This window comes from Physeter macrocephalus, unplaced genomic scaffold (genome assembly GCF_002837175.3).
Source record: "Physeter macrocephalus isolate SW-GA unplaced genomic scaffold, ASM283717v5 random_1444, whole genome shotgun sequence".
Lineage (NCBI taxonomy): Eukaryota > Metazoa > Chordata > Mammalia > Artiodactyla > Physeteridae > Physeter > Physeter macrocephalus.
Window position 1 is genome coordinate 1 of NW_021146513.1, and position 18007 is coordinate 18007.

Genomic DNA, 18007 nt, shown 5'->3' on the forward strand with positions numbered 1-18007 from the left:
TCCATTCCCGGCAGGAATTCTCTGGTGGCCCAGCCATGGCGTCTGGCTCGTGGATGGCAGCCTGTTTGTTGCTGAGCTTCACAAGCCCTTCTGGGTCCACAGCTGGGGACGGAGCATGATTCAGCCTCCTCCCAGGCGGCCCCTCAAGACCTTTTTGTCTAAGGAGCAGGGTAGACAGATGCTTCTCATCTTTGGATTGGGACATTAGGGACTGGAGTCTTCCCGGAGGAGGTTATGCTGGAGTGAGGGAAACATTCCTGGTGGGGTTTTTTTTTGGTATCAAAACTAGCAGAAGCTCAATAGGAAGGTCCTGGAGGGTGCCCTCTGCGGTCAGCGGGGGCTGTCTTCTCACACAACCCTGGGGAATTCCCTGGAATAAAGCAGCTCTTGTTGGGAGGGGCTGCCCTGGTCCCAAGATCCTGTGTCCTCAAGGCACCTAACCTACTCACCCTTAGATGTGCTGTCAGGGGACAAGGTGGTTTACTCCCTGCTATATCAATTATGCAAGGAATCAACTCTGGAAAACAGGCCAGGAACAAGAGGAGGCTGTTTCAGTGATACCTAAGGCAGACTTCAGTATCTTAAGGGTGACATGTCATTTGTCCCTGGGGGATGGGACGGCCAGCCTCCTCTTGGCTCCTGAGTCACAGGGAAGTTTTGCTCAGGTAGACTAACTTGGCAAGGAAGAACCCAGAGCCTAGGGGGAGCACAGGGAGGCTCCGCATTCCTGGGGATGCTAACAGAATCCTAGGATATGGGCTGTCTGGAGGGAACCCCAGAATCATTTTCCTACCCCCTCATTTTCTCTTGCTTTGTACAGAGGCTCATAGTTGAAAGGGAAGGGGGTTGTTGAAAGGATGGAGCAGAGCTGCCGAAAATGGGGCAGGGCACCTTGGGAGGCTTTTCATAGCAGCCTGACCCTCGCTACCCCGCTGCTTTTCCTGTCAGATGGTACCTTGTTCACTGTGGCTATCATGGGCCGTCAAGCCCAGAGCAGGACGGGAGGCTGGAGACCTCTGGCCCAGACTTGCTATTTCGGGCACAGGCTAGGTTGACCAACTCATCAGGGTTTGCCCCGGGTGCTCCTGACTTTAACATTGAAAGTCTTGCATCCTGGAAACTCCCTGAGTCCTGAGCAAACCGGGACAGTTGATCACCCTAGGACAGATGGTGTGGTATGCCTCAGCAAGAGCCTCTGGAAGCACAGGGCAGGGGGGTAATGTCCTACCTCCACCGGGAGACCTGGGCAGATTGCTCCCTCTGTCTGTACAATAAGGGCAGGAAAATGCTATGCCTTCTTCCCGAGCTTGAGGGCAGAATCCCTTCATTTTTTTTGTTCTGCCCAGAGTGAGCACACCTAGGGAAGAATCAGCCACATCCATTTTGGACTTTCTAGTGTATTTCCAGAAGCTACTTGGTTCCCTGCTTGGAACCCATCTCCAACATTACACATATCTATCAGAGTAGTTTGGTGCTGTTTAAAATGGTGGGTTTTTCAGGTGAGAAGAGAGACAGTGGGCCTGAGTAGACTACAGGGAGCTTGGCTCCAGAGGGCAGGTGCATACTCAGATGAGGAGCAAATCTGTAATGCAGAAGCCATCTGACAGCTGCTCAGCCAGAGGAAGGCTGTCCTGAGTGACAGAAATGATCATGTCCCTTCACCCTCCTCTGCTCAGCTGCCTTTGGCCCAGCTGCCATGAGGGGAGAAGCAAGAGACAGCTGCACCTTGGGGGCTGAATGCAGGCCTGGAGGAGGGGGACAGAATGCAAGGCAGCTCCTGAGGGAAGCTAAGACTCTGACACTGTAGATGGGAGGACTGGATCAGCCAAAGTCATTTCCTTGGCACACCTACCACAGGCAAAGTCATCTAGCTCCAGGGGTCTCAACAGTGGCTGTTTTGGGGAATTGGGTTCAATAAGTCTGAAACCAAGACCTGTTTTCTAGAGATAGAGTGGTGTCTAGCTGGAGAAGCTGACTCCACAGTTGGTGGCAGCATGGTCATTCCAATGTCACTTTAGACTAAGGCTTTTCCCCCATTCCTCTACACCCATTACACATGCACATGCTAATTCTTTGGAGGGAAGGCATTTGAAATAGTCACAGTTGACAGTTGCTAGTTTGGTGTTGATAATTTCGGTGTTAGCTGAGATAATAGCCGCCATTTATTTTAGTGATTATACCAGCGCTAAGTGTATTGCCTTAGTGAATCTTCACAGCAAACCTATGAGGTAGACTTTTTCTCCCGATTTCACAGATGAAGACACCGAGGCCCAGAGCTTGCTCATCAATGCCTGGAGCGCTCTAGGGAGCATCTTGCCCCGGGGGTTCATATGTGGTGTATAAACCCTTTTTCTGTAGTCACGTATTCCTGGAAGATAACCTCGTGATATTTCAGTAGCACCGGTCTCTGCATTTGAACTGAGAGGCTGGGAGGTCAGCGTGAGCTGGTAAACAGCCAGAATGAAGGGCAGGTTATGGGTCGGCGAAGCCCATAGCCTCGAGGCTTGTCTGTGCTCCAAATCAGAGTGGAAACTAAGCAATGATTCCTCTTGGTCAATCCATATTGATCAGACATGTCTTGGGGGCAGAGGCCTGATCACCCAGGCAGACATCGCATGACATATTCACTGAGTTGAAGTGAGTAGAGGTTAAAACAGAAAACATACTCCCTGTCCTTGAGGGGCTTGTGGTTAATTTGGAGAGAAAAGTATACAGATGGATCACTTGAAAGGAAGTGAACATCAAAGGACAAACAAAGTCCAGGGCAACAAGTCAGCAAAGCTTCCAGCATGGAGGCGCTTGGAGGGTAAACACCAGGGGGAGACAGATTTTGGCTCAGTAAAATGAAGACCTTGTTAACTCACCACCCAAATATTGAAGGGCAGCTGTCAGAGTCAGTGAGTTTTTGGCCATGGAAGATATTCGAGCAGAGGCTGGAAGGTCAAGGGAGGGGGACTTGAAGGGAGTCAGACATGCAGGGGGTAGTGGTATTAGGAGGTGTGTAAGTCCCTTCCATCCCTGAGCCTCCTGTGCCCTGCCCTGCCGCAGAGAGGATGTTGGAAGGGCCCTCTGTCTGGCTTCTATCACGCTGCTGGCTCTGGAACTGTCCCTTGCTGCGGCCGTTCAGCAGGTGCCAGGAAACACTGTGTTCCCTGACCTTGCTGCCCACATCTCATGCCTGCCCCAGGATCGTGGGACACTGGGGAGCAATAAGGGAAGGAGTGAGGCTTAGGGTATTTTGGTTCCTTGCCTCCGCACAGACCTTGCTGGACAGACTGGCTAAGGTTTCCTTGAAAGACACAAGCCAGTGATAGATAGACGTTTGGCTCCACCAGGGCTCTCTGACTGTATCATCACTGACTCAACACCTCTGGGGCAGGGGTACTATTAGCTCTTGCACCACTTAAGGGAAACTGCTACCGAGAGGCAAACGTGGCCTTTGCTAGTCAGGCAGATCTGAAATCCTGATTTCCGGTGGTAATTACTCTTTAGTCTTGACTTTGAACCTGGGCCCTGGCTTGGCCCAAGTGCAGCATCCTTGTTTGCCATCACCGTGCCATATACCCTTCACCCATGGGTGGGCAGGAAAGATCCAGTGGAGGGGGGGGGGCCAGGAGGTTTTCCGTAAAGACCATGTTAGCCTGATCTAAGTAGAGGGGGCCCAGGACTGCAGACTGGGGCCGTGGTTGCTGATATGAGTTTCCCAGAAGAACCACCCTCTGTGCAAGGTATGTGTCGACTCTCCAGACGCTTGGCTTGAATACCCCACCCCAGCAGTGCCCTGGAAATTGTACCCTAGTCAAGGACATCAATGCCTGCTGGGATGTTGAATTTCTTCCTTCCTTCCTTCCTTCCTTTCTTTTCTGCCTGCATGGCTTGCGGGATCTCAGTTCCCCAACCAGGGACTGAACCCAGGCCCCAGCAGTGAAAGCCTGGAATCCTAACCACTAGGCCACCAGGGAACTCCTGGGAGGTTGAATTTCAAGAGAGAACCAGAGCTCCAAGAGCTGAGGGGCACTGAGGCAAGGTTGGCCAGACAACCTGCTGGCTGGAGGTGGCACAGAGCACACAGTGATCAGTGACTCACACGAGGGCTGCTATAGCTCAGCCCTGCTTCTGACCAAGTGTCAGACTCTACCTGTCCCAATATGGAACATGAGAGCTGGAGATGAGGGTAGAACAATCCTCTCTTTCAACGGGGAAAACAGAAGCACAGGGAGGGGAAGGGACTTTCAGGCAGTGAGATAATTGCCAGAGCTGGCATGGGGACTTACTCCCAGGCCAAGTTCTCATGGAGACCCCTGAATTGCTATAGGGCTAGCATGCGGGGTTGTATAGGTAGAGTGACCCAGAGTCTACCTTAGGCTTTTATTTTGCCCAGCCCATGCTTCATGTTGAGCCTGTGACCATCAAGACCACAAGATTCTTGGCTTAGAGAGGAGTTCCATGGTCCCTTCCTCTTTTGGGGCCTCACTTCCTTCAAAGCAAGCTGGCACCAACATGCCTTAGGAAACACAGGGCTCTCTGGGGTCTGGGCAGCAGGTGCCAGAGCAGAGCTGGGATTCCAGCTGCAGCTGAGGATGAGCTGCTAGCTGAGATGTGTTTGTGTCTACACTTGAGCAGCAGCCAGAACTGGGGGAAGGAGGGACATTATGAGTGTGGAAAACAAGGCTTTGTGATAGGGCCTGTCTTCCTTGACATAGGCTTTCTCCCTTGGGCCCAGCACCCACAGTCCAGGCCTTGCAGACTGAAGCATCCAAGAGGTATTCTTTTTTTTTTTTTTAATTTATTTATTTGTTATTTATTTTGGCTGCGCTGGGTCTTAGTTGTGGCACGCAGGATCTTTGTTGTGGCATGCGGATTTCTTAGTTGCAGCATGCGGGCTTCTTAGTTGTGGCATGAGAACTCTTAGTTGCAGCATGCATGTGGGATCTGGTTCCCCAACAAGGGATCGAACCTGGGCTCCCTGCACTTCTTTAAGCAATGACACACCTTCTATCCTCTAGCCTACCATTGCCAAATATTCAATAGCAGCCCCATGTTTCCTGAACCTGATCTCACCTGTGGTACCCAGGCCCCCTCCCTCTCTCTGCTGAGTTTTGACAGATCCCAACCAAGACCACTGGGTCACGGATCAGACTGAAATAGTGTAGGCCGGCCTCTGGCACTTCTACCAATAGAGGGAGGGGGCCATGCCTGTGGCCTCAGTTTTGTCTAAAGTGTATTCAAGCCAGTCAGTCTGCCCTGGAAGAGGACTCTTGGAAGTCAGGGAGGGGCATGCTGCTGGAAACTTCCACAGAAGCCTGACCAGCTTAGACCTGCATTAGCTCAGGAAATCCCCACCAACTCCCCACCCTCTAAGCATCTCTGTTCTCCAAGCTGCTGCTGACCCTTCTGAGCCTCTAATGCCTCTAAAGCTGCTGGGGATTCTGTTCCCACAGCATTTCACCTGCTTGCCCAGCATGGCCTCTCCTGAGGCCCTCACCACCTTCCACAGCCACAGGCAAGGCTTCACTGCCCCGGAAAGGCCACTCAGCCTCTCCCTTCCATTCTTCCAACAGATGATCCCAGGATAATTTATGCAGCAAATCCTCTTTAATCTTTAATCTAGGGTCCTGCACGAAGGGAACCTCCTGTCTCTTCTTCACAGCTTGGCTGGAGGTGGAGATTGTCTGACATTCCACCTTAGGAGGTGTACAGAGGGTATGGACAATCAGTAACTTGGACATCAGCTGGGTTCAATTCCCACAAACCTTGTGGACTCTCCGGGGTAACTGATCGTTTCTCTCCAACCTGTGAGACAAACTCCCCTCTCCTTCCAAAGGTTTCTTCTTCTGGGGATACCAGGTGGGCCCTTCCTTTTTCTTTGGGGACTGGCTCAAGCCCCCACGGTGCTGCGCTGCCTGGGCAGGTCACTCTTTAGGGGCTAAGGAAGAGCCAAGTGACCAGCGAAGCCCTGTCCCGAGCGCCTCTCCGCACCCTGTCTCCGGGGGTCGAGAGCTGCAAAGCCCCACGGCGGGCCTGCCGCCCCTTGCCCAGCCTGCGCCGGCTCCCCGCGCCGCGGAGGTGCAGGCCCCGCCCCGGGGCCGCCCCGCCCCGCCCCCGCCGCCGGGCCCCGCCCCCGGCTGGTCCACTCTCGGGGCAGCGGGCGGGGGCCGGCGGTGTGGCGAGGTCGGCACGCAGCTCCGGCCGCGGGTCGCTCGGGCGCTGTCCAGGCGGAGCCGGCCCGGCCCGGGCTGCAGCCATGGTAAGGCTGGCGGGCGTGGGGCGGGGCCGGGCGCGCAGGGCCCGCCGCTCCCGGGCGGCTTCGCCGAGACCCGCGGCGCCGCAGTCCAGGCTGTGCGGGGCGGGAGGCGCTGTCGCCTGCCGCGGGCACAGGCAGGCTGGCGGACGGCGCTGCGTCGCTGCTCCCAAGTTTCTTCTTCTGATGCGAGCAGACACGGAGTGGGCCCCGGCCACCGGGGTGCTGCCCCGTTCTTGGACGAAGGGGTGGGTCCGTGCTGGGTGGAGAGGGGGCGCCGGCCGAGACGCGCTGGTGGGCTGGGGTGAGTGAGTCAGGCAGGGGCGGAGGTGAGGGTCCCCACCCTTGCCTGGGTCAGCTGTTACCTGGGTGACTCTTCCTCGCCCACCTACCCTGGGCTCAGGGACCAGCACCAACTTCCTTGGAAAACACACACAGGAGGCCCGCAAACACTGCCTGCCTCGCCAAGAGGGATGGTGAGACGCTTGGGCCCTCCCTTCCCACAGCACCATCTGCCCAGGGACCTCGGAGAGAGGGAGGCCCAGCCACCATCCTACCCCGTGGGATCAGCTGTATCCCTCGGCCTCTGAGACAGGAACCATGGGGAATCTTCCTCCTGCTGCATCCTACCCCCTCCCCCCAAGCCAGGTCCCTCTGCAGTGGTGGAGGGTGGAAGGAACTCATTCCTGCCACCTGCCTGTGGTGGGAGGAGAGACAGTAACCCCAGCCAACCACCCTGAAGACCCCCCAGGTAGGAAGTTTTGATGTTTGGCTGTGAGGGTGCAAGCTCTTTTCCTGCCATCATTGCCAGAGCCTGCCACAAACACATTATGCTGAGTGTCAGGGCCTCCAGGCCCTATGCCAGCTTCTCCTCCCAGTCTGGAAGCCCCCTAGCCTTTGCCCTCTGCATTGGGAAGCACAGGCTGTTTACAGCAGGAGGAGATCCGTGACCAGCCTGTGGGGCAGGATGTTGGCTGTGGGCGGCCTCCAGAAAGGAACTCCCTGGGCCCTGTGGAATCAGAAGCTTCCAGGTCTAGAAAGGCCAACCTTTTGGGCTCTTCTCTCTCAAGCTGTGTCCAGGCCGAGGCCCAAGTCTTGGCCAGGAAGTCTTGGTGACACTGTGACCTTCCCCAGAGAGGGGTTTCCTGGGAGAGGCCAAGTGGTGGCTGCCTTTATCCCTGCCCCCATCCTTCTCCTCACATGGGGATGGACAGACTGATTGTACCAGGGATGGAAGCCTGGGGGAGCACTGATTGTTCTTAGTGCCAAGTGTCCCTGGTGCAGGGGCCGAGAGGGGCTTTTTCTGCCACACACTAAGTTCAGTTCAGCTGAGGTCTTGGTGCTTCAACTTGGCTGAGGCCACCCTGTTCCTCTGTATTTAAAGGCACCCCGTCACCACCAGCGTCCTCAGCCTCAGGCCCCTGCCTCAAACCAGCCCAGTCCTTAAGCTGACTGGGTTCATGTCAAGCCAGACTTCTCTATGAGGGTCACTTTGTGGAAGGAGATCAGGCACCCAGCTGCTTCGGAGATCAGTGGGGAGAGCTCCCCAGCCCAGGAGCCCCAGGGGTTTTTAACTGGCATGCAGAAAGAATGACTTGGCTAACATTAATAACCATCCTGTGACTTGAGATGTACCTTCTCTCCCCAGGTTCAAAGCAGCTTGAGGTATCTGTCATCTGGGAGTGCTTTCTTTCCCCAGCCTTCCTGGGAGGCAAGGAAGGGCCATTCACAACTGGACTTTGAGGCCCTGAAATTAAGACACTATTCAAAATCACAAAGGGTATTTCTAGCCAAACCAGAAGCACTGGTCTCCTGACTCCTAGTCAAGTGCTGCATCTGCACACTCCCAGTTACGTCCCTCAATTTGTCTCCCACCTAATCGGCAACTTTGAAGCCTCTGGGATCCCAGCCTCTCCTTGACCTGAACTCAGGCACCTCAGAGACCAAGTGTTAGCAGCTCCCCTGCTGACTCTCTGAAAGTGATGGGGTGATGAAAGTGATACAGGTCCCCATGAGTCAGAGGTCAGGTATCCTAGGATGGAAGGAGTCCCTGCAGCAAAGGCCTCTCTGTGGCTGGGACTCTCTGCAGGGAAATCTAGGGGCAGATTTCTGAAGGCAGTGCGGTTCTCCACTGAGAGAACACAGAGGGACACTGGGAAGAAAAGTGGGGCCATTCCTGAGAGAACATACACCCAGGGGATTATAGGACACCCCACACTACTTCAGCACTGCTTGAAGTTAAGGTGAAAGAGATTGGAAACCTTTGGGACTGGAGTCTCCTGGGTAGCTGCCCCATGTACTGATGGACCAGGTCACCTTGGGGACAGGTCTCAACCCTCTGACAGGCCTCAGGGGTGTCCTTGGGGGTTACACGAGAGGCCAAGTGGATCAAGAGCCTGTGTTGCAGACAGACTTGGGAGGCTGGTGCTGTGCCCATCGGGGTAGGCGGCGGGCAGGCATCATGGAGCAGCCAATCAGAGGAGGAGGGGACTGCAGAAAAAAACGAGTGATCCTGCTGCAGCTGAGCTGTCCTTGGAGGGTGGGAGCCAAGGGAAGGGAGGAGGAGGGGTTGGGGAAGGACATTCCACAGGCTTTTTTGGCCCCTGACAGACACAGGGGGGTCAGAGAGAAAGGGAAAGGAGCAAGTCAGGACGCTGGATTACAACGAGAGCATCAAGACCAGGCTGTTTCTGTGTGTGAGGAACTTTTCTTGGGAGATAAAATTAGACCTAGAGCTTGCTGACAGGGAGTCTGAAGCGTGGGACATGGACCGGTCACTGGGATGGCAAGGCAGTTCTGTCCCTGAGGACAGGACTGAAGCTGGGGTAAGGTGCTGCTCTGGGAGATGGGTGCACCCGCCCTGTCTTCCCCCTGCATTGCCTGGGGTTGGGGCTCAAAGTCAGAAAATGATTTGGTCACTGGCAGAGCCGGGGGCAGGGAAGGACAGAGAGGAGGTGAGGCCCCTCGTGTCCTAACTCCTTGTCTAGAGCCCCTGTGGGCCCCTGTGTGCTGATGAGCAGCTCCCTGGCATGGAGAGTGGTGCTGGGTTCCTGGTGACTCTACTTGAAGATTGCAAGGGCTGGGGGTCTCCATCAGTGCCTTCCTCTCTCCCTTCCTTGCTGCCCTGCTGCTCAGTGCCCCTGGGGAAACCAGGCGGAGTGCAGTCCTCTCTCTCCCAGCCTCAGCCTGACCCCCAGACCGACTGCTGGGTCACTGTGGGGTTGTGCAGAGGGGCAGGATTTCCCCGAATTCCCCAGACCCTTCAGCTGCCACCCCCAGCCCCATCCCTTCTCTGTTGCCATATAATTAATCATCCAAGCTGGGACACTTTTCAGAGTGAAAAGGGGCAATTATGCCAGAACAACAAACATAAACTGGCATGTATGGTCACCCCACCGGCCCCCACAAATACTGTGGGTAAGAAAAAGCCTGTTGGGTCAGGCTTGCCTCAGGACTGTCTCTTCTGGCCGCTTGGCCCCTACCTGCTGGTTCCAGTTTCCATCTAAAAGGCCCCTTTTCCTGTCTAGGCAAACCCTGGAGACTACGGCTATGAGCAGGAATGGGGACTTGAGAGGCGACAGCCTGGAAGTAGCTCTTAGGGGACTTTCCCCTCTAGCCGCCCCGTCTAGTCCCTTCCCTCTGCATAAACCCGGCAGCGTGACTGCATCCCTCAGTTCTTCCCTTTGTAAAACGGGGGCCTGCAGGAAGACCGCGGCCATGTTCTCTGCCCTCACCCTGGCTGGGACTCCACAGTGGTCTGGGGTAGCCCCCACTGGCTTGGCTGATTCCCAGAGGGTGAGTCAGCCTGTGAAGCCGGCCCTTGTCCGTTGTCTGGGGGAGGCACGTGGGTTTTGTGAGGCCGAGCTGAGCCCAGCACCGCCAGGCACTCTGCAAAGGGGGCTGGCCCCAAAGGAGAGAGAGGAAGCTTTAGGGTCTGGAGCTGAGGGTCAGAGTAGGGGGGAGTGGCCTGTCTTCCCAGCTGGAGATGGAGCGGAGCAGGTCTCCACAGAGGAGCCAGCCCCCCGCTGCCTACCACCCGTGCGGTTCACAGTTGAGACCAGACCCCCTCCCACACTGCAGGCTGAAGCCTGTCTCTGGGCACAGGGGGCAAGGGGCAGCTGCGGGTGCTTCCCCCATACATCCCTCACAGTTGGGGGCTGTCAGAAGTGTCCTGCCGTCCTCCCTCACCTGGTCCCTCCCAGCTCCCCTTCACCCACACTCAGCACCCACTGGCAGGTTTCCCCTTCGCTCCTGGGGCCCAGGCTCAGGCTCCGTGTGGCTCAGTGTCTGGAATAAGGGGGGGTCAGGTCAGCTGTACTGAGTTCTGGGCAGTGAGTCCTGGGGAGTGAGCACCTCCAGTAGAGTCTGCACCTCAGTCCCAGAGCTCAGCCACTGCAGTGACAGGAGGCGAAGAGACCCCTGCTGGCTCTTGATTTGCCTGGGGCTGGCAGCTCCCTTCTCCGCCCCCCCTCCTTCCTGCCCCCACCCCAGTCTGTCTGGCTGCACTCTCCTTGAGTCCTGAGCCACATTCTCCTCTCAGCTCGAATGCCTCTGTCTGCTCCCCCTCATTCAGCCTGACTTCCTGGCCTTTGGGGCAGTCCCTGGTCCTGGCTTGGAAGGGCAGCCTCAACAAGCACCCTGTTGAGAGGGAGCCTTGGGACTGGAGCTACTCAGTTCCCCAGAGCAGTTTGCAAGGGCTCTGGGGGCTGCCCAGGGTTGCTGCTGGACGCCAGGGCCTTTCCTGACGTCTTGGACCCTTGGACCAGGGAGGCATGTGAGCAGTTGCGGGAGGGATGGTGAGCACTTCCTCTGGCTTGGCCGCCTGTGCAGTTTCTTTCCCTTGTAACCATAAGTGCTTTCCTTTCTCCCTCTTGCCTTCTCCTGTCTTCCTCCTTCATTCTTCCCTTCCTGCCACCTGCCCGCCTACCCCACCCCACCCCGAACCCTCAGATCAAGCGCTTTCTGGAGGACGCGGATGATGCAGAACTGAACAAGTTCGTGAAGGATTTCCCAGGAAGCGAGACCTACCACCAACCAGAGGCCAAGACCTGGGTGTCCAGGCCCCAAATCCTGGAGCCGAGGCCCCAGGCCTCGGACCTCTGCCAGGATGACCTGGAGTTCAGGCCCCCTTCGTGGCCCCAGCCCTCTGACAGCCAGCAGTACATCTCTGCCTCAGCCCCTCTCAGCCCCTCAGCCCGGCCCCGCAGCCCGTGGGGCAAGCTCGATCCCTATGACTCCTCTGAGGTAGAGCCTCCAGCCCTGCCTTTGCCTTTCAGTGGGCTGGTGCAGGAGGACCCAGGGAGGGAGCAGAGACAGCCCGAGTGTGCGTGTGCGTGTGCGTGCACGCGCGTGCGTGTGTGTGCGTGCATGCATGTGCGTGCTGAGCTGGAGCCCCTCTCTGTCCTGTGTTGGCCCCAACTCTGTGGTGTCACCCCCCAGGTATGTTGGAAACTCACAATATCAGCAGGGACAGGAGCCCAGCCGGTAGCCCCAGATGGGGCCTCAAAGGAGTCTGGCACCGCTCTTTAAGGCTGGCGTTGGGTCCTGGGGTTCTTCTGCCTCTACCCTGATGCAGTCTGCCTTCTCGTCCACCAGGATGACAAGGAGTATGTGGGCTTTGCGACCCTCCCCAATCAAGTCCACCGAAAGTCCGTGAAGAAAGGTTTTGACTTTACCCTCATGGTGGCAGGTAGAGCAGGGGCGGGGCAGGGCAGGGCAGGGCTGGGCAAGAGGTGTCTCAAGTGGGGATGGTCTGTGTGTGGGGAGTGGGTATGGGTAGGGCAGGAGAAAGCCAGGGGCTGTCCCTTTTTGCAAAATAGCTGGGAGACGCGGGTGGCCAAAAGTATGTATATGTTGCAGGGGAGGGGGTGGTGACGAGGTACAAAGAACATTTAACCCTCAGCTTTCTAGTAGTTGCCTTTCTCTGTGTGACCTTGGGCAATCTCCTATCCTCTCTGGGCCGCATCCAAATGAGAAGGCTGGACGAGCTCTTCTCTCTGCTTCCTTCCAGCTCTGCTGTGGTTTAGTTAGTCTCTTCCCAATTAGATAAGAGAGCTGCTGCCCCCGCAAGCCCGCCACCTTGGTCCGGCGGGGTTGCCTCTTGGTTACAGATCTGATTTGGTGCCTCTGTCCTCTCTCCCCTGTCAGGAGAGTCTGGTCTGGGGAAATCCACTCTCGTCAATAGCCTCTTCCTCACTGATCTGTACCGGGACCGGAAACTCCTCAGTGCTGAAGGTGAGGAAAGGAGAGGAGCATGGAGACAGGCAGGCAGAGCTGACTTGGGAAATCGAACTGACTGCAGGCTCTGAGCGATGGGGCCTTCCCCAGCATGCAGGAAGCCGTGGCTTCCTAGAGAGACTGCCGGCATCTCTCTGTAGGCCTATTTGGCCTGGAAGCCCACCAGCCAGCTCCCTAAAGATTTGGGTGCTGAAGCAGGGCAGGGACCAGAATCCTGCTCTTGGAGTGAGTCTCTGACCCCCAAAGGATTCCAGGAATCCGAGAAAAGAGCCCGGGAGCAGAGAAGAGGCTGGGGCCAGAGCCAACAGCCACCGGCATTTCCTGTGTTGGGAAATGTGCTCCTTGCTGGTTCCCAGAGAACAGGCCCCCAGGCAGCCCCCGGGGGCGGGAAGGGGGCAGTGCGGGTGAGGCAGTCTGGGCAGCACTGGCTGGGGTGGGTGGTGTGTCCTGACTGGGCAGGTCCTTGCCCTTGCCCTGGCCTCAGTTTCCCCCTTCTCCAGAGCGGATCATGCAAACAGTGGAGATCACTAAACATGCAGTGGACATAGAAGAGAAGGGTGTGAAGCTGCGGCTCACCATTGTGGACACACCGGGTTTTGGGGATGCGGTCAACAACACAGAGTGGTATGTCTGACCAAGCACAGCCCCTGCCCCGCCCCCCACCAATTCCGTACACGTACACAGGGGCGCACATAGGCACAGACACGCCCACAATTGTCAAGAAGAAGGGGTTTGTGCTCTCGAGCGTGCCACTGCCCTTTACCGGACAGCTGTCTCCTCTGTAAAGTGAGAGGGAAGGCCTTGGAACAGATGATCTCTAATGTTCTGTTGACTTGACCCACAGTTCTAGAATGGGGTTGAGGACACAGATAGGAAAGAAGCGCCTCAAGAAAGCAAACACATGTGAAAACGTGTAGCACAGAGCCTGACATAGAAGTAGGCGGTCGGTAGTTGTCACCCTCCCTCCTTCCATTCCTTTCACCAGCAACATTTTAGGTGCTACAAGCAAGTTATTAAAGGCGTGAGAGTGCGTGGAGGGAGGGGTGAGGGGAGAAATAAGAGGCAAAGGGAGAGCATGGGTGTAACTTTGTTTAAACGCCCGGGACCCTCTAGGCCACCTGCCAAAATAAAAGGTGGCTTGCCAGGCCCCCCGCAATCATCCCTGCCTTTTTTTTCAGGAACTAGAAGGATGCTTAGATAATGGTCAGTCAGACAGACCTGAGTAGATGAGGAGGAGAATGGATGATAAGGACAGGAGAAAAGGTGATGCCTTTGATGAGGGAGTTAGGCAGGGTGGTGCTGAGACACCTAGCCTGAGAGTGCAGATCTCGATGCAGCATTTAGGAACTGCGTGATCTTGAGCAAATGACCACATTCCCGTTTCTTCAACTGAAAAGTGCTGGCCTTACCACCTCACCCAGTTGATCTGAAAAGCAACCCAGAAAGATGCATGTGAATATGCATTAAAAACGTACAGTTTTTACAGGGCTGTGTACATTATACTCATGAATATTAAGATGATAATGTCAGGATCAGTGAAACATAAAAGTGTGGGGTCCCCTGTTCAAAATGATTAAGAATTTCAGCGTGGCCACAGCAGAGAATAAACCAAATGTGGGCCTCTCTGAGCGCAGGGCCCCGGTATGACTGCACGGGTCACACGCCCAGGAAGCTGACCCTGGATAATTGCCTCACAGACTGATCAGACCCTTACGGACCTTTCTGTGCTCTGAACCGCTATCCCCTCCATTTGTGCTTGATCATTACAACACGTGACTTTTGGCTCAGCACATTGGTTCATCTTCAACTTCATGATCTAAGCCTTGAGGGGAGGGCCACTTCTTATATTCTTGCCACACACTGTGCTGGTACATGGTGCATGGTCTCTGTAAATAGTCCTGCTGGATTGAGGTGGTCTCCAGTCATCACCACCCTTCCAGATCGGGGACTGCGTCTCAGCAAACTGGGCTCGCCCTGAAACTCGAGCCCCAACCAGCACCTGCTTCCTACTTTAGCAAGTATCACTCCCTCCTTCAATCAGTCTACTTACCTCCTCTTGCCTTCCATAATAATAATAATTTCACTTGCCTGGCGCCTCACAGTTTACAGTGTACCACCACATGTACTCATTTAATCAACCAGCAGGAATTTATTGAGCACAGATGAGGTGTCCAGCCTGTGCTGGACATTTTAAGGGGTGCAGAACAAGTGTGAATTAACCCCTGTCACTGGGAGTCTTACAGTCTCGTGGCAGTGGGAGTGGGGGAGTGGGGGGCACAGCAGGTCTCTAACGTGTGTCAATCAGGTAAAAACTTAGGTTAGTAAATGAGTGGGGCATTGTGGTGGCAAACACACTGAACTAAGAGTCAGAAGGCCAGGGGCTTGAGTGGGTAGAGAATTTGCTAGCTAAAGTGATCTGGATTAAGTCTCTTAGCAGCTCTGGATTTAGCTTCTTCATGTATAAAATGAGAATAAAGATGCTCATAATGTCCACCCATCAGGGCACCTATCAGTGAGGATGAAACTCAATAACAGAAGAGCAAGAGACTTGAAAACTGAGGTTGTTGAATAAATATAAAACCTCTGTGTGTGGTGAAGGGAAGGGGAGAGGAGTGTGCATTGCTGTAGTCACAGGAGCCTTCATGGAAGAGATGGTTCTTGGATATGGCTTTGAAGGATGGAGTGGGCTTGGAGAGGTGGAGGAGAGGATGGAACCACATGAACAAAGGCTCTGAGGCTGAACTGTGAACCTGACTTAGGGCTGCCCTGGCCTCCAGTTGCTTTTCACCTGCCGGCACCTTGCTAGTCTTATTGCTTTGTTTGGTCACCTGGGCTCTTTTCCTTCCATCAAGCTAATATTTATTGACCTCTGTCTGTGTGCTTAGTCTGATTTTCTATCAGGATGTTTGAGATGCACCCCTGTCCTACCCAGGCACCTCCCTGAAGATGTAATAAAGCAAGTCGGGGAATAGCAAAGTCTTGAAAAGACTGCTCGGGGCGTGGGCTCCTTGCAGGCCCAGAGCTCACTAGGCAGCCCTCACTTCCAGTCTCTGCTTGTCTGTCCCTGCCCCAGCTGGAAGCCCGTGGCAGAATACATCGACCAGCAGTTTGAGCAGTATTTCCGAGATGAGAGTGGCCTGAACCGCAAGAACATCCAAGACAACAGGGTGCACTGCTGCCTGTACTTCATCTCGCCCTTTGGCCACGGGTATGGTCTGAGCCTGAGGCTCCTGACACCACTGGGTGTTGCCAAGGGAACAGGCCAAGAGCACCAGGGGCAGGGCTGCCACTAGCAGGTGGTCACAGTTTCCTGTTCCCCAGGCTCCGGCCATTGGATGTTGAATTTATGAAGGCCCTGCATCAGCGGGTCAACATCGTGCCTATCTTGGCAAAGGCGGACACACTGACACCTCCAGAAGTGGAGCGCAAGAAACGCAAAGTGAGGGAAGCTGGTGGGGGAGGGGAGCAGGTGGGCTTCTGGAAAGGATGGGGTCGCCAGAACTATGGGCCCCTCATGTGTTTGCCAGATCCGGGAGGAGATTGAGCACTTTGGAATCAAGGTGTACCAGTTCCCAGACTGTGACTCTGACGAGGATGAGGACTTCAAATTACAGGACCAAGCCCTAAAGGTGGGGCCACCCCAGGGCATCCCTTTCCCATCTTGTTTCTTCTGGGCAGAAAAGGGAAGTAGAATTCTATATAAGGGTGGGCTCTTGGGGTGGAAGAGGACCCTGGTTTCCTAGCATGAACCAGAGAAGATGAAGATACAGGTGGAAAGGAACGGGCGTGAGAATGGTGGTGTTGACAGACACCCCTGACTTCTTCCAGGAAAGCATCCCATTTGCTGTAATTGGTAGCAACACTGTGGTAGAGGCCAGAGGGCGGCGAGTTCGGGGCCGGCTCTACCCCTGGGGCATTGTGGAAGGTAAAGCACTGAGCTTGTGACCAGGGTATCTCCTTGCCCTCAATGGTTCTCCTCTACCCACGCCCCTGGCTGACCCCTAGCCTTGCCGTGCAGTGGAAAACCCAGGGCACTGCGACTTTGTGAAGCTGCGGACAATGCTGGTGCGTACTCACATGCAGGACCTGAAGGACGTGACCCGGGAGACACATTATGAGAACTACCGGGCACAGTGCATCCAGAGCATGACCCGCCTGGTGGTGAAAGAACGGAATCGCAAGTATGGCCAAAGGCCAGGACAGAGCTGGCAGGGGTGGGGTTCCAAGCACAGCCTTGGGTGAGACAAAGCCCTTCCTTTGTTCTATAGGCTCTGGGCTCAATCCAAGCAGGTGCTGGGGTCTCCCTAGCCTTACCAACCCCCCTTTCCCCTCCCCCTCAGCAAACTGACTCGAGAGAGTGGTACCGACTTCCCCATTCCTGCTGTCCCACCAGGGACAGATCCAGAAACCGAGAGGCTGATCCGAGAGAAAGATGAGGAGGTGAGAGTTGGGTGGGGCAGTAGGGGTTGCCAGCCTGAGAGGACCCCTGCTTAGTCATAACCCTCAGTATCTCTTGGTTTGGGAATAGGAATATCCCTGGCCCTGGTACATATCTGGATCCTGGACTGGTGGCTTAGTGGTTCTACCCAGAGAGTCCATCACACCTCAGGGCTACCAAGGCCCTGGCTGAAGGGATTAGAGGTTGGGGGCACTTCTCTAAATCTATAGGACTCTCTGAAAGGCCCCACTTTGATTCATGTGCCTGTTCCAGCTGCGACGGATGCAGGAGATGCTGCACAAAATCCAAAGACAGATGAAGGAGACCCATTAGCCGGCTTTCAGCCTTGAATATTTAAACACCGCCTCTTCGTCCCGCCTATGCCGGCCCCTCCCAGCACCAGCTCTGCTCAGGCCCCTGCAGCTACTGCCACTTCGCCTTACATCCCTGCTGCCTCCCCAGAGACTCAGAGGAAATAAAGTTTAACAAATCTGTAGGTGGCTTCTGGTGTCACTGTCTGTATCTTTATAAATTTATTTTTTTTTTGGCTGCGTTGGGTCTTCGTTGCTGTGCGCGGGCTTTCTCTAGTTGTGGAGAGCGGGGGCTACTTTTCGTTGGCGGTGCACGGGCTTCTCATTGCAGTGGCTTCTCTTTGTTGCAGAGCACGGGCTCTAGGAGCGCAGGCTTCAGTAGTTGTGGCTCGTGGGCTCTAGAGCACAGGCTCAGTAGTTGTGGCGCACTGGCCTGGTTGCTCCACGGCATGTGGGATCTTCCCGGACCAGGGCTCGAACCTGTGTCCCCTGCATTGGCAGGCGGATTCTTAACCACTGCGCCACCAGCGAAGCCCACTGTCTGTATCTTTACCATCTCATGGAAACCAAGAAGATCCTAGGACCCAGTTTTGAAAGGTTGCTGGAGGAGGATGCCGGCTTCTGACTTTTAGTAGGGAAGGGAGAGTGGGGAAAACTTTCTCCTCTCATGACAGGGTTCAGTCCGTGCCCAGAATCCAGCCTGGCCTGTCCATCCTCCTGATTGTATCTCTCCTGCCTCTGTTATCTGGAGCCCCTCTCATCTTTACCACATACAGTACT

At 55.3% G+C, this 18007-nt stretch overlaps 1 protein-coding gene across 5 annotated transcripts; it reads left to right on the forward strand.

Moving 5' to 3' along the window:
• The first annotated feature begins 6150 nt into the window (after positions 1-6150).
• Positions 6151-17409, forward strand: LOC102980430 (septin-4). Of its 5 annotated transcripts, none has more exons than XM_024127720.3 (12): positions 6151-6247; positions 11192-11485; positions 11837-11930; positions 12389-12475; positions 12979-13102; positions 15552-15686; positions 15800-15917; positions 16006-16107; positions 16307-16403; positions 16497-16659; positions 16819-16918; positions 17190-17409. In XM_024127720.3, the coding sequence occupies exons 1-12, from the start codon at positions 6245-6247 to the stop codon at positions 17247-17249; spliced, it is 1377 nt and encodes a 458-aa protein (XP_023983488.1). In that variant the 5' UTR covers positions 6151-6244; the 3' UTR covers positions 17250-17409. The 5 variants fall into 5 exon arrangements, with proteins under 5 accessions (XP_023983488.1, XP_028342533.1, XP_054939426.1 ...); XM_028486732.2 differs by having other exon boundaries at positions 11192-11235; XM_007122849.4 differs by lacking the exon at positions 6151-6247 and adding an exon at positions 9007-9066.
• The last annotated feature ends 598 nt before the right edge of the window (positions 17410-18007 follow it).